Source organism: Chiloscyllium punctatum, chromosome 8, assembly GCF_047496795.1.
Source record: "Chiloscyllium punctatum isolate Juve2018m chromosome 8, sChiPun1.3, whole genome shotgun sequence".
Classification (NCBI taxonomy): Eukaryota; Metazoa; Chordata; class Chondrichthyes; order Orectolobiformes; family Hemiscylliidae; genus Chiloscyllium; species Chiloscyllium punctatum.
Window position 1 is genome coordinate 57,397,065 of NC_092746.1, and position 24,971 is coordinate 57,422,035.

A 24,971-nucleotide genomic window follows, 5' to 3' on the forward strand; every position below is an offset into this window, starting at 1 on the left:
TCCCGTATTTAATGTGTAAAGACTTACTGAAGAATTGTATCGCATATTAAACACAACTTCAAAACATCTTCTTTGAAAATAATTTCACTATTTTCTGTCATGTGCAGGTTTCAGAAGTGAAGGATAATTTTTCTTTCATGACAGAAATCTTGTATATGTGACTATTTGTATTATTTTCTTTCGGCAGAGAAGGAGAATTTACAGTTCATGTAATCATCTTTAACAATGTGAGCTCTGCCTCACTCTCTGGCCAGCTTTTTGTCATTTCTGAAAATTGCCAACCACCTCCAGTGAAAAGCTATGGTCCATCAAAAATAGAGGTACAGTGAATTATTATTTCATTGCAAGGAACTTAGAATTGAAATAAAGTTATCATAAACTATGAACTTTCCAACACATTCAATATGCTAAATTTCAAATTTTTTTTCTACTCCAGTCACATTAGACATGTGCAATCAAGCACAATATTCAGCTGAAACAGGTTGGAGTGCACGAGGATTTGAGAGGAGATGGGTGAGGGCATGAAGTTGATAGTTAGCTGGGATAGTTGGGTGTGACAGGAAGGGGATAGGGAATGAAGAGGAGAGGGAAGAAAAGGAGAAAATGGCAGGAGAGAGGCAAGAGAAAGTAAGAAATTTATAAGTGTACAGGACAGAAAAGGCCTTTCAGCCAATCAAATTTCTGCTGGTCAAAGGGAAGCTACAAACAATTCTAATTCAGTTTTCCAACACTTGATCTACATCCTTGTATGCCTTGGCATTGCAAATGCACATTGACATAGTTCTCAACTGTTATTAGGATTTCTGCCTCTACAACCCCTCACAGATGGTGAATTCCAGATTCCTCAGCTCATCTTGGTGAAAAATCATTCCTCACATCAATTTAACTTAATCTTAACAGTGGATGTTGCAGTGTTGAGACAATATGGTTGCCTTCCCTTTTGGATAATGGGCGAAGCTGAGATGGCTAAGCTCTTGACTCTTAAATTTGGATTTGTTTTCTCAACATGTTCCTCATAATAGGGGCAGTTGGATGGTAAGGTGAGAGAATGTAACAAGAAATGCTCAATGTACAGGGATGAAGATACAAAGAGGGACCAAATTTGTAAGAGTAGATGGTTATGAGGTGATGTGGATCATTTTGTCATCCTAAATGTTCCATAATGTTAGTTCAAATTTTAAAGTCAAATTTCATTCACATAGTATGGAAGACGTGAGTAGCTGGAGGGAGAGAAAATGAGGTCATGGCTCAGGATGAGGTTGACCGTTTAGCATTGAGATGAGAATATATTTCTTACTCAAGGTGATGTGAAAGTTAGGAATTATTAATCCAGACAGCTTTGTGTGCTCAGCAGTTGAGTGTATTGAAGAGTGAGAGTGATATATTTTTGGAGATTTAAAGAATCAAATGAAAAGTGGATAGGAAGGGGAAATGAAATTGAGATGGGAGATGAATCATGATTTTAATAAATGGCAGAGGTGGGATGGTCAACAATTGTTGCAGTTATAATTACTTGTATTTACAAAGTATCTACAACAGAGAAAGATTCACCAGATACTATTCAGGCATATTATCTAACTTATACACTTAATGGTAAGGTCTTGGGGAGTTTGCTGAACAAAGAGACCTCGGAGTGCAGGTTCATAGCTCCTTGAAAGTGGAGTCGCAGGTAGATAGGATAGTGAAGAAGGCATTGGTATGCTTTCCTTTACTGGTCAAAGAATTGAGTACAGGAGCTGGGAGGTCATGTTGCAGCTGGATAGGACATTGGTTAGGCCACTTTTGAAATACTGTGTGCAATTCTGGCCTCCCTCGTATCAGAAGGATGTTATGAAACTTTAAAGGGTTCAGAAAATATCTACAAGGATGTTGTCAGGGTTGGAGGATTTGAGCAACAGGAAGAGAATGAATAGGCTGGGGCTGTTTTCGCTGGAGCATTGGAGGCTGAGAGGTGACCTTATAGAGGTTTATAAAATCATGAGGGGTATGGATAGGATAAATAGACAAGGTCTTTTCCCTGGAGCAGGGGACTAGAGGGTATAGGATTAGGATGATAGAGTAAAGATATAAAAGGGACCGAGGGGGGCAACTTTTTCTCACAACGAGTGGTGTGTGTATGGAATGACCTGCCAGAGGAAGTGGTGGAGGCTGGTAAAATTACAACATTTAAAAGGCACCTGGATGGGTATATGAAAAGGAAGGGTTTAGAGGGATATGGGCCAAGTGCAGACAAATGGGACTAGAATATCTGTTCGGCATGGAGGAGTTGGACTGAAGGGTCTGTTTCCATGCTGTTCATCACTATGACTCTATGACTCAAAATTTGGCACTGCATTATAAAAGGAAATATTTGGCAAATGTCTGAAAGCTTACTTAAAAAGTGTCTAAAAGAAAAGAAACTATGCAGAAAATTGAAGATTTAGGGAAGGCCATCCAGTGGACACTGTGTAGACAGCTCAAGGCAGGCCACCGCTGGGGGAATGAATCAAATATAATAAACAGGCCACGTTTATTGAAACAGAAATGTCTGAGAGTTTTGGAGATGGAGATTACAGTAGTGGGATATGGGGAACCTGAAGCCCATATCCCACTCCCCCCCCCCCCCCCCCCCCCCCGCCAAATGAAAATACTGTCATGTTATCTGCGTGGCTCCTAATGTAGAATGAAATATAAATGTGATAATAAGCTTGTTAACTGATTATAAATCTCTCACTGTTGCAAGAATAAGGTCAATGCTTTTCATGCAGGTTAGAAGATATCAGTCTTTCAAGCTTGGAGTTACATTTGAGAGTGAGTTTGCCTGTAACATCTCCAGAGGTATTCAGTACTCCTGGTCCTTCTTTCAGCCAGACAGTTCGCTGGTCACATTATCACAGATTGATGTTAACAAACAGTCTATACTCATTCCAGGCTATCTACTGGATTACGGAAACTACCTTGCAATTGCCAGGGTAAGAAATTAGTCTGATAGTGCAATCTGCATTCATTCCATTAAAAGCGCATTTGCTTTTTGTAGGATTTGTTTAAAGTGCTTGAGACCAAGTGTGAAAAATAACATTGTGTCTTCATTCAAATTCCAGCAGCTGCCATGCTGCGAGGGCATGTGTCAAGGCCTCTGGAATGCTGGCCTGATAATATACTACCATGTTACTGCCTCTCCTTGTGTGTTTCAGAGATACCCCAGATAAATATTTAGAAGTTTGGCAATTCGTGCTATTTAAGTGAAAGCACATATTTTTCAAAAACTATTGAACACGAAGTCTCCTTAGTGTTTACTACTCTTGTACTGTTTAACTGTTATCATTTAATGGCCAAATTTAAAGATTCTCATATCAAGTGCACTCCTTCATAGTCTTATCTGAATTTTCAGCCTGGCTTATGTACCTAAATCCAGGAATGTGGATGATTAATGATAAGATGGAGATGTAGTTTATTTTTAAGTTAGATTACTCACAGTGTGGAAACAGGCCCTTTGGCCCAACAAGTTCCCACCGACCCACTGAAGCGCAACCCACCCAGACCCATTACCCTACATTTACCCCTTCACTTAACACTATGGGCAATTTAGCATGGCCAATTCACCTAACCTGCACATTTTTGGACTGTGGGAGGAAAGTGGAGCACCAGGAGGAAACCCACGCAGACACAGGGAGAATGTGCAAACTCCACACAGTCAGTCGCCTGAGGCGGGAATTGAACCCAGGTCTCTGGCGCTGTGAAGCAGCAGTGCTAACCACTGTGCCACCATGCCGCCCACAAGTTAATGTTTACTGATATTTTGTCATGACTGTAATATTACTGGAGGAATTTAATCATTTTTTTGTATTCCTATTGCCTGGTCTGGCATTTATTACTGTGAGGGAAGAAGGAAAATTTATTTGAGAACCTTAAGTAAGTTTATACAAGATCTAGAATGAGTAGTTGTCTGTTATGCAATTGTCCAATTTCAGTCATCTTGAATTATTTTTCTACTGCAGGTTCAAATTGTTGGCAGTGTGGTTTATAACAACTATACTGTAAATGTTGAGATCCTTCCTACCCCACCAGTGAGTCTCATTTCAGGTGGTACACAGCTCTTTATGACCTACAATCATGAGTCCATCATAAGTTTGAATGGATCAGAATCATATGATCCGGACTATCCAGGTACTGCAGACCTCAGGTGAGTCATAATGGAAATTTGATTTGTGATTTAATTTAACAGAGAATCAGCAAGACCTTGCATTTATATGACAACACTGCAGTGTTGGAAAAACAATAGGAACAGTTCTTGGAATTGGAAGGAAAGCTCAAAAGCATGACTGAAACTTAACAAAAATGTGGATTTAGGGGAAAAAAAACAAGTCAGAAGTAGTGAAAGAGTATTGAAGAAGTTTTTTAGTTCAGGACCAAGTCAGTTGAAGATCCAAAACACAATAGTGAGGCTACGGCAAGAGGGCTTAGTAGTTGGAAAATGATGGGTGAGGAAAGGCATATGTGCTGAGGAAGTTTGGACAATTTGGGATTAATGATGCAAAGGGACTTAAAAAGGGCAAGCATTTCAGTTTACTGCATTAGAGGATAATAAGCTAATGTAAGGTGGTGTGGATGGTCAGCAAATAATAATAGATGTGGCGAAAGTTAGGACTGCAGATGGAGATTAGAGTCAAGAGTGTGGTGCTGGAATAACAGGTCAGGCAGCATCCGAGGACCAGGAGAAACGACATTTCAGGCAAAAGCCCTTGATCAGGAATGAGGCTGTGAGCTGAGGGGATGGAGAGATAAATGGGAGGGGGTGGGGCTGGGGGGAAGATAATTGAGAGTGTGATAGGTTAGATGGAGGTGGGGATAACGGTGACCGATCAGAAAGTAGGGTGGAGCGGATAGGTGGGAAGGAAGATGGACAGTCCATGAGGGTGGTGCCAAGTTGGAAGGTTGGAACTGGGATAAGGTTGGGAGAGGAAAAATTAGGAAACTGGTGATATCCACATTGAGGCCGTGAGATTGCAGGGTCCCGAGGCGGAAGATGAAGCGTTCTTCCTCCAGGCGTCAGGTGGTTAGGGAGTGGTGATGAAGGAGCGCCAGGACCTGCATGTTCTTAGCAGAGTGGGAGGAGGAGTTGAAGTGTTTGACCACATGGTGGTGGAGTTGGTTGGTGTGAGTGTCTTGGAGATGTTCTCTGAAGCGGTCTGCGAGTAGACATCCTGTCTCCCAAATGTAGAGGAGACCACATCGGGAGCAACAGGTACAGTAAATGACGTGTAGATGTGCAGGTGAAACTTTGATGGATGTGGCAGGCTCCTTTGGGCCTTTGGACGGAGATGAGGGAGGGGGTGTGGCTGCAGGTTTTGCAATTCCTGCGGTGGCAGGGGAGGGTGCCAGGAAGGGAGGGTGGGTTGGTGTGGGTGTGGACCTGGCAAGGGAGTCGCGGAGGCAATGGTCTTTATGGAAATCAGATACGGGTGGGGAGGGAAATATATTTCTAGTGGTGGGGTCCATTTGTAGGTGGTGGAAATGGCGGAGGATGATGCGATGTATACGGAGGTCGGTGGGGTGGAAGGTGAGGACCAGGAACGTTCTGTCCTTGTTGTGGTTGGAGGGATGAAGTTTGAGAGCGGAGGTGTAGGAAGTGGATGAGATGTGCTGAAGGGCATCATCAACCACGTTGGAGGGGAAATTGCGATCTTTAAAGAAGGAGGCCATCTGGTGTGTTGTGTGGTGGAACTAGTCCTCCTGGGATCAGATGCGGCAGGGGTGGAGGAATTGGGAATTTTTACAGGAGACAGGGTGTGAGGACGTGTAGTCCAGGTAGCTGTGGGAGGAGATGGTTTTGTAGAAGATGTCAGTGTTGAGTAGGTCACCGTTGATGGAAATTGAGAGGTCCAGGAAGGGGAGGGAGGTGTCTCAGATGGTCCAGATGAACTTAAGATTGGGGTGGAATGTGTTGGGGAAGTTGATGAACTGTTCAACCTCCTCGTGGGAGCAGGAGGTGGCGCCGATGCAGTTGTCAATGCAGCTGAGGAAAAGGTGGGGGATGGTGCCGGTGTAACTACTGAAGATGGACTGTTCCATGTAACTGATAAAGAGGCAGGTATAGCTGGGGCTCATGTGGGTGCCCATGGCTACTCCTTTCCTCCTGGAGGAAGTGGGAGGATTCAGAGGAGAAATTATTGAGGGCGAGGACCAGTTAAACCAAACGAATGAGAGTGTCAGAGGAAGGGTACTGGTAGGGGCTTCGGGAGAGGAAGAAATGGAGGACTTGGAGAACCTCATCAATGCAGATGGAGGTGTTGTCCGTGGTGAGGATGAGGCCTTGGGGGCCAGGGAAATGCAAGTCCTGGAAGTGGTGAAGGGCATGGGTGGTGTATCAAACGTATGTGGGGAGTCCCTGGGCAATAGGACAGTATCAAGGTATGTGGAGATGAGTTTGGTGGGGCAGGAGCAGGCCGAGACAATGGGTCGACTGGGGTAGAAGGTAGAATCAGGCGGTGTGGGGTTCCTGAACTGAGGTTGGAAGCTGCGGGTGGCAGATCTCCTGAGGTGATGAGGTTGTGTATGGTCTAGGAGATGATGGATTGATTTTGGGAGGTGAGGTTGTGGTCAAGGGGACAGGAGGAGGTGTCTTTGAGTTGGCGCCTGGCTTTGGTCGAGGTCAGTGCATCAAACTACCACTGACCCCCCCGACCCACCCTTGTCTGCTGGTTTGATGTTGAGGTTGGGGATGGAGCGGAGTGAACTGAGGGCTGCACTTTGCGAGGCTGAGAGATTGGAGTGGGTGAGGGCGGTGGACAGGTTGAGGTGGTGGGTCATGATGAGAGACAGAATACGGCAGTTTAGTTTTGGGGCATTTAGAAGGTGGAAAATAGGCATCCTTGTGAAGGATATTGGTGAAATCAAGGCAAGAGATGACTGTCAAATGGTTAAGGGTTTCAGTTTAGGGAGGCTGCAGTGGAAAGTGTTGTGATGGTTAGCTGGATGGTTTTGATGAAAGATAGAAAATGGAATTTAAAACTTAACTCTGGGTAACATAAGATGTCAAAATTTAGCATGGCTTCGTTTAGCTTGCGTAAGCAAGTGATTCTGATTGAGGAGAATTCTACTGGGGGATGAATGAGTGCCTCTGAGCCAGAGTCCCACATTCAAGTTCCACATGCTCCAGTGATGTGTAATATGTTGCTGAACAGTTTGATAAGAAAATATGTCTGATGGTAAATGACTAAACTAGGGATGTACTAGAAATACTCAAGTTTGCAATTCGCTAACTTGAGGGGGTGAAGTTGGAAGATTGTAGAGGTGAGAGATGGTAAGTGATCTGATAAGAATCAGGATGTTAAAATTAGTGAACAAGCCAGGGAACTATAGACCGGTGAGCCTACGTTGGTGGTGGGCAAGTTGTTGGAGGAAATCCTGAGGGATAGGATGTACATGTATTTGGAAAGGCAAGGACTGATTAAGGATAGTCAACATGGCTTTGTGCGTGGGAAATCATGTCTCACAAACTTGATTGCGTTTTTTGAAGAAGTAACAAAGAGGATTGCTGAGGGCAGAGCAGTAAATGTGATCTATGTGGACTTCAGTAAGACATTCGACAAGGTTCCCCATGGGAGACTGATTAACAAGGTTAGATCTCACGGAATAAAGGGAGAACTAGCCGTTTGGATACAGAACTGGCTCAAAGGTAGAAGAGAGAGGGTGGTGGATGGTTGTTTTTCAGACTGGAGGTCTGTGACCAGTGGAGTGCCACAAGGATCGGTGCTCTGTCCACTACTTTTTGTCATTTACATAAATGATTTGGATGTGAACATAAGAGATACAGTTAGTAAGTTTACAGATGACACCAAAATTGGAGATGTAGTGGACAGTGAAGAAGGTTACCTCAGATTACAACAGGATCTGGACCAGATGGGCCAATGAGCTGAGAAGTGGCAGATGGAGTTTAATTCAGATAAATGCGAGGTGCTGCATTTTGGGAAAGCAAATCTTAGCAGGACTTAACAGTAAGGTCTAAAGAGTGTTGCTGAGCAAAGAGACCTTGGAGTGAAGGTTCATAGCTCCTTGAAAGTGGAATCACAAGTAGATAGGATAGTGAAGAAGGCATTTGGTGTGCTTTATTTTATTGGTCAGAGCATTGAGTACAGGAGTTGAGAGGTCATGTTGCGGCTGTACAGGACATTGGTCAGGCCACTGTTGGAATATTGCATGCAATTCTGGTCTCCTTCCTATCGGAAAGATGTTGTGAAACTTGAAAATGTTCAGAAAAGACGTACAAGGATGTTGCCAGGGTTGGAGGATTTGAGCTATAGGGAGAGGCTGAACAAGCTGGGGCTGGTTTCCCTGGAGCGTCGGAGCCTGAGGGGTGACCTTATAGAGGTTTACAAAATTATAAGGGGCATGGATAGGATAAATCGACAAAGTCTTTTCCCTGGGTTGGGGAGTCCAGAATTAGAGGGCATAGGTTTAGGGTAAGAGGGGAAAGATATAAAAGAGACCTAAGGGGCAACATTTTCACACAGAAGGTGGTGTGTATATGGAATGAGCTGCTTGAGGAAGTGGTGCAGGCTGGTACTCTAGTTGACTACATTCTGCCATTCTGTGGGAGGCTTTGTGAACTGATATGCAATGTTCCACATAGAGCAGCCAGCAGAATTTAAGTTATCTCAAACGTGACTTAAAAGAAGTCCTGGGATTTATATATTAATTAACTGAAACCTGCAACTCATTCTAAATGATGAAAGACTTAACAGCAATCTAAGTTTGTTCAATATATCGTTTCAGTTTCATGACATTGTAACCTTTTGCTATAAATTCTGTGTCTTATGATCCTGCCCCACAGCTCCCTGATGAAGGAACAGCGCTCCAAACGCTAGTGCTTCCAAATAAACCTGGTGGACTATAACCTGGTGTTCCGTGATTTTTAGCATTTGAAAGTCATCTGGCTGGGTATATGAATAGGAAGGGTTTAGAGGGATATGGGCCAATTGCTGGGTCTGTTTCTGTGCGTTACATCTCTATAACTCTTTGACTCTAAGTGAGTACTGAATGAATGGCAGGATACTAAAAAGTTCAGAAGAACTCAGAGGGATATTGAGGTGCTTGTCCACAGATCCCTGAAGGTGGCAGGACAGATTAATAAGGTGGCTAAGAAGAGATAAAGGACCCTTACCTCAATCGGTTGTGACATAGAGTATAAGAGCAGGGAGGTTGTGTTGGAGCTGTACAGGACTTTGGTGACTATGCAGCTGGAGTACAGTGTGTAGTTCTGGTCACTGCGCCAAAGGAGGGATGTAATTGCACTGGAGTGTGTGCAGTGGAGATTAATTAGGATATTGCCTGGGATGGAGCAGTTTATCTGTGAAGAGAGACTGGATCAGCTCAGGTTGTTTTCTCTGCAGCAGAGAAGGCTGAGGGGGATCTGAGTGAGGGGCATGGACAAGGTAGATAGAAACAGCTGTTAAAGGGTCAGTAACAAGGGGGCATAATTTCAAGGGATTTGAGGAAAGGTGTTTTGACTCCAGAGAGTCATGGGAATCTGGAAAACACTACCTGAGTGGGTAGTTGAACTGGGAAACCTCACAATCTTTAAAAAGCACTTGGTCGAGGACCTGAAATGTCATAACATTCAAGGCTATGGGCCAGAGTTGGAAAGTGGGATTCGTGTAGATTTAGTGTAGTTGATGCAGGCCTGATGATCCTATGGGTCTCTTCTGTACTCTGTGATTCTATGATGACTATAAACTAACAAAACCTTGAATATTTTATGCCGTGTTTCCTAATGGTTGCATCATTAGTAAATTATGTTATTCTACATTTAAGTGCCCAAATTTATTTCACTTTCCTACATTACTTTACAGATTTTCCTGGGCTTGTGAAACAGTGAGTGGATTAAATGTCCCTTGTTTCAAACCTGATTCCCCAGACCCGCTGAACACAACGTCCAGTATGATCGATGTCTCAGTGTCTGCACTGAAAACTGATATTGATCAGTTTGTCTTCAAGTTAACAGTTAACAATAAGAAAAGATATTCTTCAGAAGCACAGCAGTTTATAACCATCAAAAAAAAAGACAATTTAAGGTACATATTTTATGTAGTGGTATGCTGAACACCTACAAATCAACAGGAGGAAATAAATATTAAAGAGCTTGGAGATGACTTCTGCACATTAACATGATCCAGTAGCTAGTAACAAACATCAGGCAGTACTTTGGGACCACATCTTATTGGGAATTGCGTGTGGTGTCAGTGGAAATGAAACAAAAGGATAAGTTGATGTTGGGACAATATATTTGAAGTTTAATGTCATTAAAGTTTGGAAAGAGGTGGAGATTTCCCCAATTGCTACATTTAAACAAGAAAAAATGTTGGTAATTTGATGCTACATTTACTGTTGTATTATCCTTTGGAATGTAGGAGCTGGAGCAGAAAGGTATAACCTGGGTTGTCAGGGTCGAGTTGGCTTCAAGTTAACCCACATTCTGCCATTCTGTGGCAGGCTTTGTGAACTGATATGCAATGTTCCACATAGAACAGCCAGCAGGGCTCAATGTTGGGCTTTGGAGGATTGGACCTATCACTGGACACAGCTTTTTTTTTCCCTTGGCATTGGGTTAACCTATCGGACATTGACCCAATGGGATGGGATCCTGTCTGGGCAAGTGGCAGAAATCCCTGCTCTTTGCTGGTAGTCTATATGTCTGTTTCTGATTAAACAATTGATTGCGCCCTAAACTTTGGCTTTTACCTGTCTCTGGATCAATAACTGCACTTAAGTCAATGATGTGTTCCTAGGTGGTGAATGTTTGCATTTAAGATCAAATAAGTGTTTGTTCTATATAGATTAGGTTAAAGACTTAAGTAAATTGATGAGTATCTTCATGTCACATATCCAAATAACTAAAAGCATGCTAGACATTTATAACCTGTAACTTAAAAGTTACTGCATTATTAGTACTGTAGGTAATTTCTGCATAGCTTGTAGTTTGCATCTCTTTTACGATGTCTGTTTATGTATACTTTGCAAAAGTTCTAAAAACAATGACCCAATAGAAATTATCGACTGATTCTTGATTGAATATGACTTAAATGGGTTTCTTTTATTTTCTTTCTTCTCGAGGCAATCACCAACAAGTGAAGTCCATCAAAGTAGAATAATTTTGGAGTGTGTTTTTTCACTTTTGTCACACCTTGGTTATCGAGCAGAAGGTGCAATTCAGGGAGAAAAGCCAGTCTACATTAAATATACCATCTCACTGAGACTGAGCTCTTTGGCTGAATGTGCTCTTCTGATCAACAGGCCAATTAACCTCAATGAGTTGTGATCAGCATTCAGGGATGTTATTGCAACCTTCAGATTCCTATCCAAGCATTCTTAATCTTTGCAATGCTTTAATGGTGTTATGCCGAATAAAAAACAAATAACAACACAAACATTCTGATACAATTGAAATGAACTTTGCACTTCTGGTTAGCAAATCTTACAGATTGACAAGTTTATTTCTGATCAAATTGCTCATTTACAAAGTTGCAATGGGTAAGCGTATAGTTTCTTTTTTCTGTCTTGACAATGTGGTGCTCTTAATGCATTTTACTGATCAGAAAGAGATCTTCTGAGCTGAGCCCACTGAGTATTTTGCATAGTGGAACCAAGTCTTACAAGGGTATCGGTTTGCTGAGATGAAAGCTAGCTTAGTACTCAAATGGTTTGTCATCATAATACGACTCACAAAATTTCCTATGCCCTTGAGATATTACTTAGGAATAAGTAGTTAGTCATCAATGTAAAGAATGTTAGGGACCAATCTAGGTACTCTATTAAAAGGATGTACAATTGTCAGGTATAATGAAGGAATGTTTTATAATAAAAGTACATTTCTTGGCATTTACCTGTATTCTGTTTATCTCTCCGATTAGCTATCGGAATTATTGCCTCCATTTTGTCTCACCTTCTAAGAAAACTGTCTTGATTCATAACATCATAATACCCACATTTTAAAAATTATTTGCAATATAGGAATGAGTAGGAAATAACCTGAATATTATTTTACTTTTTCACTTGTGTAATTATGTTTTCACTGTTTTGTTTGAGTCCATGGGGAGTTGGTGAGATACGGTCATATCACTGGACAAGTAATCCAGAATCCCCAGGCTCTCAGAAGATGGATTCAAATTCTAACGCTGGTGAAAATTAAGTGCAATGAATAAGTCTGGAATTGAAAGCTCATGTTCATAATGCAAACCTTGAAAGTGTCATCAATTGTGGTAAAAAAGTAATTTGACTCACTAATGTTCTTTAGGGAAGGAAATCTGTCTGTCCCAGATTGGCTTACAGGTGGCTCTAGACCATCTGCAGTGTGGTTGATCTTCAGTACCAACTGAAATGACCTAGCAAGTCAATCAATTCAAGGGCAATTAGGAATGGGCAACAAACTATAGTCTTGATACTGATGTTCATGTCTCATGAAAAATGAATCTTTGCACCATCTTTGAAGAGAGAGGGAGAGCGGAAAGGAAAGAATTAACTATTAATCTTTAGTGATCCCTTTCACAGACTGGTGAAGATCTACTGTATTGAATGTCTGAATAATTCCATCAACTGGAACAATGCTTTTTCTGTCAAAGCTGTGTGTGAGGAATGTTCTGAAACTTTGAATCTCTCGTATTCTTGGAAATTATATCTTGTGAATTCAACTGAAACTGATCCTCTTGATGGTGAGTCACAAAGTGTTGTGGGACTGTCAATTAACAAATCAACTTTGAGATAATTTTGAGCATGCGGTGTCCACCAACACCCTCGAGCTGTTCAGGGGAGGTAGGCACCGCCGGGAGAGGAGTATTTTATTTCCCCCTCCAACTCTATTTTGATTTAATCCCTGCCCTCCCCTTCACTTTTTTGATCACACAGCATTGCCCTTTGATTTGAAGGGCACTGCTTCTCACTGGCCACTTGGGTGTTTCTGTTCTTCCTGGTGGTGGAATGTAAATAACGGTTTCAAAAAAAGAAATATTTTTGCATTTGTACTGGTGTCTCATATTTCTGTGAATGAATGAACATTGGTCGAATAATCTTGTGTCCATTGTCCATTACCTTAACCATCTAATAAGGATTGTCACATTGCAACGTTATTTATTTTTACAAAGAATTTGCCTTACTTTTTTCTGCATTTTTTTTGTCCTGTGGATGTGTGTCTGTTAGCAGCCAGAGGTAACCTGCTCCAGCAGTCAAAGGAGAGGCGTCAAGAACTGATGGATATGAGTTTTTGCTTCTCCTTGGTTAACAGGTTTTGCACTTGCGCATGCATCTGATGTAATAAACGATAATTATGCAGCCACTTCATGATGGTAATAGTAGTTTGTTATAATAAACCATTCAAACAATAATTGCATACATTTAGATTCAATTATTCACATTATGATCTTCTATTTTGTTGTGTAGATCAAAGAGGTCCCAAGCTCAACATCCAGCTCATTTGAATTAGTTGATCTCAGCTGAGGCAGCAGTCATGGTGTGATATTTGATATTCATTCACATTACTCCTGACAGAGAATTAAAATTAGCTCAGGTTTCCACTTCTTGCTGCCCACTGATTCTTCCTGAAAGGTATGTCTATCAGGCAAGGAATAAATCAACAGTCATGACTTCCATGAATGACTATTGCTGTCATTTTAAATGACATTCATTTCTCGTTATCCAACCATTTCATACATACTGATTACATCATGTTAAATTAAGTGTTTCTTAATTTAAAAAGTGCTTTCCTCCTCTGTGTCTGCCTTCCTGTGTTTCATCAATTCAATTGATAAAGTTTCACTGTGGGTGTTCTGTGCACCCTCACAAATGTACCTAAACTTAAAATGCATCATTCTCAACTGTATTAGCTCTGAAGAAGATACATCGGACTCAAAACATTAACTGTCTTTCTCCCTCCAGCAGCATTCCTAAGCTGCTAGTGGACTTCCACCCTTGGCTCTATATTCAATCCCTAACCCCTCTGGAGTTAAGTTTACTAGGGAGTCCCTTTGGGAATAGAATGGAGATCCTACAGCAGGCACCCAATGCATTACCTCCACAGTGATAGATTTTCATGCATGTTAGGCATCTAGCTAGTGAAACTTGAGGAGGATTACATAAAGAATCAGATTGGAAGCCAAGCGAAAATTGCCAAAAAGTGCTGTTAGTGTGTACATTTTAACAAGCTTCTATCTTCATCATTTAGTAAGCGTGAAGGCTTAGAGACCTACCTGCAACAAAGAAGAGGCACATGCTTTTCATTGTATTTTACAGATTGCTGTTAATATCTGGTTTTGCTTCAAAAGATTATTTACTGATGAAACTTGTGATTTAGATCATAACTGCTAATGATATTTGCAAAACTGATACTGACATTCAAAATAATAGTCAAGAAAAACTGATCACCACTTTTCAAAGAAATTCAGATAGCTCTGAATTTAACGTTAGGCCTAGTTTACCTTTCCTCCCAGACCTGGCAAACACTTTAATATTATGCGCAATAAAAACAAAAATTTGCTATAATATTAACTCTGTTTCACTCTCGAGAGGTGATGCTGCCAGACCTGCTGAGGGTTTCCTGTATTAGCAACATTTTACTTCTGTATTAATCAACTGTATTTGTTTTACAGTTCCGTTTTGTAAACTTGTCATAGACAATTTACAATCAAGTTTGTATGGCCCTGTCATGACTGTGGCACCTTCAGCTGAGGTGACTTCCAGCAGCCAGACATTAATAAGTACCGCTATGAATGGGACCAGTACTCAAAGAGCTCAGTCTACAACCAGCCACATCAACAAAGGTAGTGTCGATGCTTGGATTGACTCAGTTGTTCAAAATAATTCTGACAAAGTGGTCAGCACTGCTACAACTTCAACCCCTTCTGATATTGCAATCAATGCCTCCACAATTAATGCAACAAACGGGACAATAAGAGCCACTACCTCACAAACTCCATTCCCATTTCCAGTGCCAGAGGAACAGGTCTTTAATGGGAGGCCTCGTGCAAGGCTACCAAGAAATGCCATGTCAGCAAATGCTTCAGGTAAATCTTTAAAATGTTCATCCCCAAGAGTGTATGATAGCACGTATATGTGGGTGTATGTGCATATGTATATATCTTGAAAACATATGTTGTTGTAGGTGCTATGTTTTGGGCTGAATTTTATTGCTCGGCATGGGGTCATGTTGCTTATCCTTCAGTAGACAAGATCATCACCTTTTATAAAAGCTTTCCCCCTGCCACCTCTCGACACCCCAGTTCACTGGTTTAGCGGGGGAGGGGGCGATGGTGGTGGTAGCGCATCTTAAGCTTATGTAATGGACTTCAAGCCTCTGGGATAGGAAATCCTGCCTTAAGAGGTATCAGGTTATCTGATTGGCTCATAGCTGAGTAATCCCAGCAGTACCAGGACTCTCCTTCTACCATCCATCATATTATAGTGGCAAGGTGGAAGTAGGCTGTTAGCTGTCCATTAATTTGTCGGTTAAGGACCAGACCGGACAATGTCTTATCCGCACAGCACATTATGGGGAAATAGCTTGCGGTTGGATGGGAAGGTGGTGGGCTGTAGCCACCCATGCAATTTTGCCATCACACCTTGATGGAAAACATATCTGGCTGAGACAACGCAAACCTCTTCCCCAGATATGCATATACGACTTAATATATTTATCATTTCTGGTGATCAGTTAGCTCGGTTGGCTGGATAGCTGACTTGTGATGCAGAGAGATGCCAACAGCATGGGTTCACTTTCAACACTAGCTGAGGTTACCATGAAGAACTCTCCTTCTGAAACTCTCCCCTCACCCGAGGCATGGTGACCCTCAGATTAAAACGCCACCAGTAGTCTTTCTCTAATGAGAGAACAGCCCTGTGGTCTGATAAGTTAATGGTGTCTTTATGTTTATTATTTTTACATGTACTTTTATTTTTACATGAGTTATGTATTGAATTCTGTTATAGTAAACATATAAAACCGTGTATGAAGCTTTCTTTCTTTTGTTAGTCATAGCAGAATGCATTGTTGAATTTTCAGTATTTGCCTCCAAGGGCTTATTCTGAGGAAAATCTCAAAGTTTTGGCGCATCATCACTGGTTATACAGTGCACTTTGTCATCCTTAGCAATTTCTCCTGGATAAGTGTAGCCACTCTCCATCTTAATTCACATTGTTATATCCCAGCTGAAGGTATTACTAGACAAGTCAGATCCCAGATTGAAGTCTGGCTTAATAGATCATTGTTTCTTTTGGTATTATAGAGGTCGTCTTTCACTAGAACACAAGCATGTTACACTACAGACTTGGTTCACACAATAAAACAGAAGTTTATTATGCAAAAGAAATGGAGATAAATTGATGAAGCCAAAATATTTACATATAACACATTTGGAAACACATATATTTGCAAACACGCAACCTCATCTTTCGTAGCACATGTCCTTTTCATGTGCTGATTAATCCTGTGCAATGTTGTTATCACAATGGCTTTGCATTCTCCCTGTCTGTTCCCTTTCATCCTGAGGATGCTGTTCATCCTTGTTGAGTTCATTCAGTTTTACAACCTATATTTTTAAATAAGTTCCAGCAGAATTGGTTTCATATCCCATCATTGACTGTTTTGGCTTCATTTCCCATCATGCTTTGAGAATGTACCAAGAAGCACTTTTGTGTATTCTAAGCTTTTAGTGTGATTTTTTAATATGAATCTTAATCAATTGTCTCATTTCAAACTTGAAATAGAAAATCAGCTGTGCAATATCAGCTGATCTTGGTGGGAGGACTGTTATTGGCCTCTGCTCATCCTGATTATTTTGAAAACAAAAAGTGTTATCAGCTGACTTCCAATTGGGGTATTTGAGAATATTAAGAATATGTTACAGATACTTTGAGTTTTACTGTAAAACCCTTAACTTTTTCAAGTAACCTTAAAAGTGGCCAGTTGCAGATTTAAAAGCATCCAAATATTGCAAAAGTAAATACTGTGGATTCCAGAAATCTGTAGTTTACGCAGATTTAAATTTTCTCAGCTCCTGGACAATGTGAGTAATGGCAAGTCAGATGGTAAAACATGGCAGAATCAGAAAATTGACATTCTTGAGATTGAGAAGATGAAGTACAGCATATCCTATAATTTTAAAAAAAGGAAGAAAATAGTTTAAATTTGCACCCAAAGTTTGAATGGTGAATAACGATCTTTCTGGAAACCAGCCAGATGCCTAGTTTTGGAGCAAATTACTACAGATGCTGGAAATCACAGCGGGTCAGGCAGTATCCATGGAGAGAAACAAGCTAACATTTCGAGTCTAGTGACTCTTCATTCGAGCCTAGTTTGATGCATTTATATCTCATTAGTCATAATCTCATCTCATTTATATGCATTTTGTATTCTCCCATTCAGTGGAGAGAGATCAGGCAGCGGCAATTCTTCAAATGAAAGTTGGTATGAGTACCTGGTGACTCCAGTTCATTGCTTATATATCTGAGCCTCAGCATTCTCAACAAATCAGGGTATGCTCCCTGGGCTGCCTGCACCCCTCTGTCCATGCAGAAGCTGCACCACATCATCCAGGTACATTTCTGAGTTGGGTCTCCACTTTAATGCTGCACTTTGGAGTGCTCCAAAACCTTTCAGTGATTTTCTGCTGCCAAGCTGCTCTGCACACAGAGCCAGGCACCCTTCTCATGCATAGGAACAGGGTGAATCTCAGGTCTTTTATTTTTAATTGAGAAAGATTTTTATTCTTTACGAAATTATAAAATTACAAAAAAAAACAATCTGAGAGTGTAACAACAATAACAATTACTACTCTACTTCACAAATCAAATAAAAAAACCTACCCATATTGCAATTAAATAACTAATTAAGCAAAATAAATTACAGCACTTAGCGCAACCATCATAGCTCCCCATCATCGGGAGCATCAGTTAGCATACCCGTACTTACTCGGGATTCTTCCTCAGGGCATTTGGCTCATCAGACCCAGGTCACATGGATAAACAAAGGCCCGAGTTAATATAGCCGACAAGTCTGCTTCTATTATCATTCAGAAAGGGCCGCCACGTCTTATAAAAAGTTCTGTTTTCTGGTGCACAATCCTTGTAAGGAAGTCTAGGGGGACATGCTCCATAACTAACCTACACCATCCCAATAGGCCCAGAGGACTTTCCGAGATCCAACTCATCAAAATGTTCTTCCTCGCTCGATGTGTAAGAATACTGAACAGCTTCTTCCTATATTCATCTAAAGAAGGCAGATTCACCAGTACCAAGAAAAGAGATACCAGATCTACCTTGACTTCGATCCCCAGGGTCCCTTCCAAGACACTTGCTATAGCACCCCAATACTTGTAAAGCTTGTGGCACGACCACAAACAATGGGTAAGAGTGCCATTTAGGGCACATTGGAGATACTCCCTTTTTAAATTTTCCAGCCACTCAGGGGCCAAAGGTTGGTACAGTGGCTCAGTGGTTAGCACCGCTGCCTTACAGTGCCTGGGACCTGGGTTTGATTCTGGCTTCAGATGACTATCTGTGTGGAGTTTTGCACATCCTTCCCATGTCTACTTGGGTTTTGTCTGGGTGGTCCGGTTTGCTCCCACAATCCGAAGGTGTGCAGGTCAGGTGTGAATTGGCCATGCTAAATTACTCATAGTGCTAGATATAGGATAGGAGAATGGGTCTATATGGGTTATTCTTCGGAGGGTTGGTGTGGACTTGTTGGGTGAAGGGCCTGTTTCCATTCTGTAGGGAATCTAATCTAAAACTAGACCCTGTGAAGAACCTTCAGCTGCATAGCCTGTGTCCTATTACAAATTGAGATTTTTCTGACATTCTCCTAGTTGCCCTCCCATACCTCTGAAGAAATCTCCACTCCCAATTCTTGCACCCAGACCCTGCAGAGCCCTTCAATACCTTTTGAGGCGCCACCTCCCAGTAAATGGTAGAGGGTGCTAATTGGGAGAGTCTGAAGCACTCTCCTCTCTACATCGGACCTATAAGGATCAACCAACAGTGTAACCTTTTTCTGGATAAAGTCCCTGATCTGAAAATAACAAAAGAGGTCCCTACTGGGCAATTCATATTTGCGGCTCAACTGATCCAAGGACATCATGACCTCCCCCTCAAATAAGTCTTCCAGACAAGAGCCTTCCCTGGATGCCCATAACGTAAAACCAGAATCCATTGACCCTGGCTGAAATCCTGGCATTCCTACTATGGGGATGAAAAAGGAGGTTTTATATAAACTGCCCTTGTTTTCTCGCATCATTCTCCACTTTTTAACCGTGTTAATGACAATTGGGTTCCGACAATACTCAGTGACTGTTCTCATCCATAAATAACAAATTAATAAGGGGACATTTTGCCTGGGAGGCCTCAATATCCTGCCATATTGACCTCGGATCCTGACAAGCCCAGTCATTCACAAAGGATAATATGGAGCTTATTTGATATTTCTCAAAATCTGGAAAGTCTAACCCCTCCATTCCCTGGGAAGCTGCAATTTGGCAGGCTTAATGAGAGGCCGCCTGCGATGCCAAATCAAATAACCAAGCCAACCACTAAGTCTCCACAACATTTGCCTAGGCAACATCAGAGGGAGCATTCACATGGCATTAATAAGCGAGGAAGAACATTCATTTCAACAAGAGCTATTTGACCCAATCAAAATATTGGAAAAACCTCCCAACGCTGAAAGTCCTGCCTTATCTTCTCAAGCAAATGCATAAAATTAGCCTTGTCTAATTAGTCAAAGGCTGGAGTAATGAAAATGCCTAGGTACAGAAAACCTCCCTGTGACCACCCAAAAGAGAATTGGATTCCACTTCCAAGATCGGGAATTCCCCCAAGACCCCCCACAGGTATGGCCTCCAATTCATAAAATTGATCTTCTAGCCCAAGAAAGAGCCAAATAAATTGACACATTTGTGCTAAACGAGGCATAGACATTGTCGGGTTTGTTAGGAAAAGGAGACCATTATCTGTGTAAAGGGTGATCTTCTGCACCCCCTCCCCCCGCCTTGATCCCACCTCTGTGGTGACTATATTGGGGTGGATAGCCTCCGCCAGTGGCTCAGTCACCAACGTAGACAACAGTGTGAGAGTGGACAACCTTGTTGGCTGCCACTACCAATACTGAAATTACCAGACCTTATACCATGAGTAAGGACTGCTGCCACAGGATTGCTATATAACACTTCCATCCACCTAGCAAAGACCCCACCAAGACCAAACCCGCTGCAGAACATAAAAAGGGTATAGTTATTCCACCCGGTCAAATGCCTTCTCTGCATCAAGGAAGACCACCAAACCCGGAATCGACCTCTGCGGGCACACCTGGACCATGTTCAGTACTCTGATAATGTTATTAAAGGGCCTACTGTCCTTAATAAAACCTGTCTGGTCCTTCTTTACAATAGAGGGCAACACCTTCTCCAACCTCAGCGCTAGTGTCTTAGACAGAATTTTAAAATCCAAGTTTAGCAATGAGATGGACCTGTACGTAGCTCAATCCTCCAGGGCATTTCCTATCTTGAGATTGGGAGAAATATTAGCTTCTCTCAAAGAGGACTGGAGGCAGTCCTAACTGTACGAATAATTGTACATGTCCAACATTGGCCCAGCCAACATATTCATAAATTCCTTATAAAACGCACTCGGAAAGCCATCTGGGCTGGGTGCCTTACCACTTTGGAGCTGCCTTGCCGCTGCCTCCTGTATCTCTTGCACTGTCAAGGGACCGTTCAAAAGGGATCCTTGCTCTGGAGACTCCATCTTCACCAACCAACCCTCTGACCAATACAGCTCAGAGTACACTTTCCTAAATGCCACGTTGATTTTTTTGGAATCACAAGTAAGAGTACTGGTGTGCTCTCTAATGCTCTCTAATAGATGTAATACATTGAGGGGGGCACTCTTCTTCCTAGCTCGATTATGCCAAGTTATTACCTGGCTTGTCATCATACTCAAATAGCCTTTGTTTCGCAAAAGAGATCTCTCTCTTCTCAGCATGCCCAATGTTAGTCAGAATTACTTCACCCCAGATATACAATAAACCAATGTTAGTTCCTATTATCTCTCTACTTCTGCCACTATAGTTTTTTCTACATTCTACTTAATATTATTCTAATGTCATGATTAGATATTTTATTACCCCATCTCCCACAATGGTCTCCTATCCCAGGCCGACCCTGCGAACTACTGATTAAATATTTAATGTCATGTTCTGCCACAAGGCTCTCAAGCAGGCTGACTGTGCTATTAATTAAATATTTAATGTCATGTCCTAAATATTTATTGTCATGACCTGTCCCAACCTGCCATGATGATATTTAACAGGTGAGGCTTACTTTCCTAATTGTTGTTATCTCATCCCACCATAGTGACTTTTCAACTCCAACCTGATTCTGCTAATTGGTGTAGAAGCATTCCACTATTCTTATTCCATCCTGCCACAGTGACCTTTTAACTAGTGCAGCATTGCGCAGATCCCTTGTCACAGATCGCCTGTGTCTTCATGCTTTAACCCTTCCCCCTGCTTTCATGCTCTTTATTTTCCATATCGTGCCCCAAACCCAGGCAAACAAAAAGGAAAGAATACATAAAGCTTTCAAACAAAGAAGTTAGAAGTGGGCATTTCACCCATCCCACCCATACATTGACCCCCATTATTATTAGTAAAAATCAAACCAAAAGAAAATTCCAACAATGCTTCTAAATCCCCAAAAAAGTGAGAAAGGAAGAGAAAAAGAAACACATTAAAGGGGCAAAACCAGATGAATGAAGTGAACGACAGAAAAAAAACCATTATTGTCCATATTGCTAGAACTATTTTAAAGTCTCCAAAATTCTTTTGCCTTTTCTGTTGAATCAAAGACATGCACAGACAGTCTGTGGCTGAAATGTAACACTACTAGGTACTTTACAGAGTACAGAATATCCAAATCTCTCTGCCTCTTCTTTACTTCATCAAAGTTCTTCCTCTTATGGATCACAGGTGCAGAAAAGTCCTGAAAAAACATCATCTTCAATCCCTCGTAAATCAGGCCCTGTGAATCCTTCCCCAGCATTCTGGAAGCTTCTGATAACCTTTGCTTGTTTCTATATAACTGGAATCACACTAGGACCAGCCTGTGCACTGTGACCCGGTGAATTGTTTGATCCACCTCAGCTTCCCATCCCAAGAACTGTGGCAGCCATTGCTCAAAAGAGCTGACTGGCTGATCCCCTTTTTCTTGCTCCAGCAGCCCAATAACACGGATATTCCTCCTCTGACCTTGATTTTCAAGGTCACCGACCCACTCCACTAAGGCCCATACCTACCTCTCCAGGGCCTGGATCTGTCTTGCCGAGGATTCAGCTGTGGTCTCCAATGTCATGGTCCGCCGTTCGACCTCCTCCACGTGCTGCCTGAGACATTGCATCTCCTGCTCATGCCGAGATCATACATTGGATGACATGGGTTACGCTGGAGGGGAGGTTATTGTGATGTGACACAACCCTGGCCTCAGTGTGGGGGACAATGCATCATGTAGGTTGGTATGGCTAAGCTGAAGGACTGGGCCTTGGAAGTAATGTTGGGAGATGAAGACTTTTAAATGAAAGAGTTGGTGAGAATGTGTGCAAGTGCAGAACTGATGTAGTCAACAGGGAGTGCGAGGGAAAAGAACACGAAGGCTGGAAGTGTTGCACAGATCACCAGGCTAAGCCTGCAACTCATTCTACAAAGCATGATCAATACTGCCTTCCATTTTCATCTGAATTGCAAATATGCAATAGAAGTGGAAAATGGCTGCCACAATACCCAATGTAGGTGGAATTATTGAGCTTCTTTTTCTGTTTGAGGATGTGGACACTATGTGTGGGTGATATGAATCTCTTCAAGGACGAATGCATTGATGAGGTACTTACACAGTACAGGATGAAGACATCAGGAATCATAGGCTGGAATCAAATGCAGGTCTCTTGACAGTGTGAGGTAGCAGTGCTGCTCTACTGAGCCGCAATGCTTCTTATCAGAGTCTTCCATGTTGCACCATACCGGGAACTATGCTAAACTGGCACTTGTGTGGGATGCGAATACCATCTGCTTATATTGTTGAGAACCTATTATATTTATGATGTTCTCCACATAGCTTTATTGGAATGGTGACCAATGGATCTAGCCACAGCAGGGGTCATCATCATTAAGCTGCAGTGCAGCAAAGACACAGAGAAGTAGAAGAGGAATGGATGCACCAGGAGATTGAGGATCAGCCATAACGTCCAGCAGCAAAAGGTCCCTTCAGGAAATGGTGAGGTACAGGAGTCACAGAGCCGAGCCTTAAGTCCTAAATGCCATTTCCTTCAGATGAGCAAGGTATGAACAGAAGTTGTCCCAAGATACCATTGCAGAATGATGTCATTTCTGGAGTGGGAATTGTGACCTGAAGGGTTGGATGGCAATCCTATCCTGGTGAACATCAAGATGACAGCTACCCCAAGATTTATGTGGCTGTCTGCCTCTAAGGATCCACTGATTACATTAATGGAGTTTTTCCATCCTGAAACCCAAAATGTATCATGGTTGATGTTAAGGCAGTTTGTGGCCAATCCCGCATTTTCCTGTGATGAGATCAGTGTTCTAGCCTGTGTAGTAAGTTTTGCCAATATACCTCACCTCCTCCATGTGCAAAGCACAACTGACCACACACATTGCGTTGAGATCCTCATCTGGTAATGCAGCCATGAACCACAGCTGATGACTCCATTAAGTACACTGTGACTGAGACTGAGCATAGGAACAGCACAACCCATTCTTCCAACATGGTCACTATGAAGTAAATTATAGGCTTCTTGAAATGAGGTTTTGACTTTTGCATCGGTCTGGAGGGGACCTTGCTGTGTATTTTGGATGGAGTATGCTGCATAATCCTTGCACATTGTACTGCTGTATCAACACTCAAAGGATGCAATTGACAATGAAGAACCGGGAGAGTAGTTTTCTGAGGAGGATGATGAGGACATTGAGCCAGAGAAATCTTACCTTCAGTTTGTTAGAGCGGTGAGGTTTCTGGTGCAACAAGTCAGACCTTTATTGACACCTGGTTCTAAAATATTTGAATTAGTTGAAGTGATCGTTAATTGACTTTTTTGTTGTTATGTGAGCAACTTTATTGTTCAACAATTTGTTGTTGCTCAGAAGACAAGCAGCCATTGTTTTTTTCTGTGGAGCAATGCTGCCTTTGATTTTTTTTCTTCCTTTTTCTGATGTTTTAATAAAAGTGAATGTTTCCCCCAGTTGGCTTTCCAACAAGTGATGCTTTCGCACTCATCAATGACAAGATAAGGTGCTATACTGGGCATTAAGAAAGAGTAGAAAGAGAGGTCTAAGAGGGAATGGTGTTGAGGACAGGCAACCAATGGTGATTGTAGCTGCAGTTACAGAGACAATTGTTTAGCCAGGTGATGAGGTAAATTAGCAATGCATTTATGAATCTGAGATTCTCTTTGCATTGAGCTGCCAGCTGTACCACGTGCATGCCCTCAGAAGATTTTCTTTCGCATTTCCTCCCACATTATGAAGGGTTGCTTTTTGTGGCTGGCCACAGTTGGCCTGGAGCACAGCTGAGCTTTAAGAATGATACTGGTGGTGAAATTTCTGGGAAGTCCCAGCAGTGATAAATACTTTTACTACAGGTGAATGTAGAATAGTGCTAGCATAGCACCAGAGAGGCATGGTCCATAACAAATGAGGTTGTCAGCTGAAAATGGCATGAGATGACCTCACGGTCATGGAGAGAAACTGTCCAGGTACTCTGCAAAATTGAGATTTAACTGATTCTTGGTACAATTCAGCACAATAAAAATGTGGGAAATACAGAAACATCTGGAAGAATCAGTGGAGAAAGAATCAGTGAATGTTCTTCCTCCTGAGTTTGGTTAGTTTCCCAAAATTATCTGATTGTAGACTATGATCTTTTTATGCATGAAATCATTAGTTACAA

The 24,971-nt window shown here is 41.9% G+C and overlaps 1 protein-coding gene across 1 annotated transcript in view; it reads left to right on the forward strand.

The window, feature by feature from the left end:
- Window positions 1–24,971, forward strand: part of LOC140480584 (polycystin-1-like protein 1) — a 296,146-nt gene that overhangs the window by 128,566 nt on the left and 142,609 nt on the right. The window contains exons 19-24 of the mRNA XM_072575633.1: window positions 188–320; window positions 2,748–2,951; window positions 3,978–4,162; window positions 9,831–10,052; window positions 12,526–12,686; window positions 14,616–15,029. Of these exons, the coding sequence (XP_072431734.1) occupies window positions 188–320; window positions 2,748–2,951; window positions 3,978–4,162; window positions 9,831–10,052; window positions 12,526–12,686; window positions 14,616–15,029 (1,319 nt within the window). The remainder of the gene's footprint in view (window positions 1–187; window positions 321–2,747; window positions 2,952–3,977; window positions 4,163–9,830; window positions 10,053–12,525; window positions 12,687–14,615; window positions 15,030–24,971) is intronic.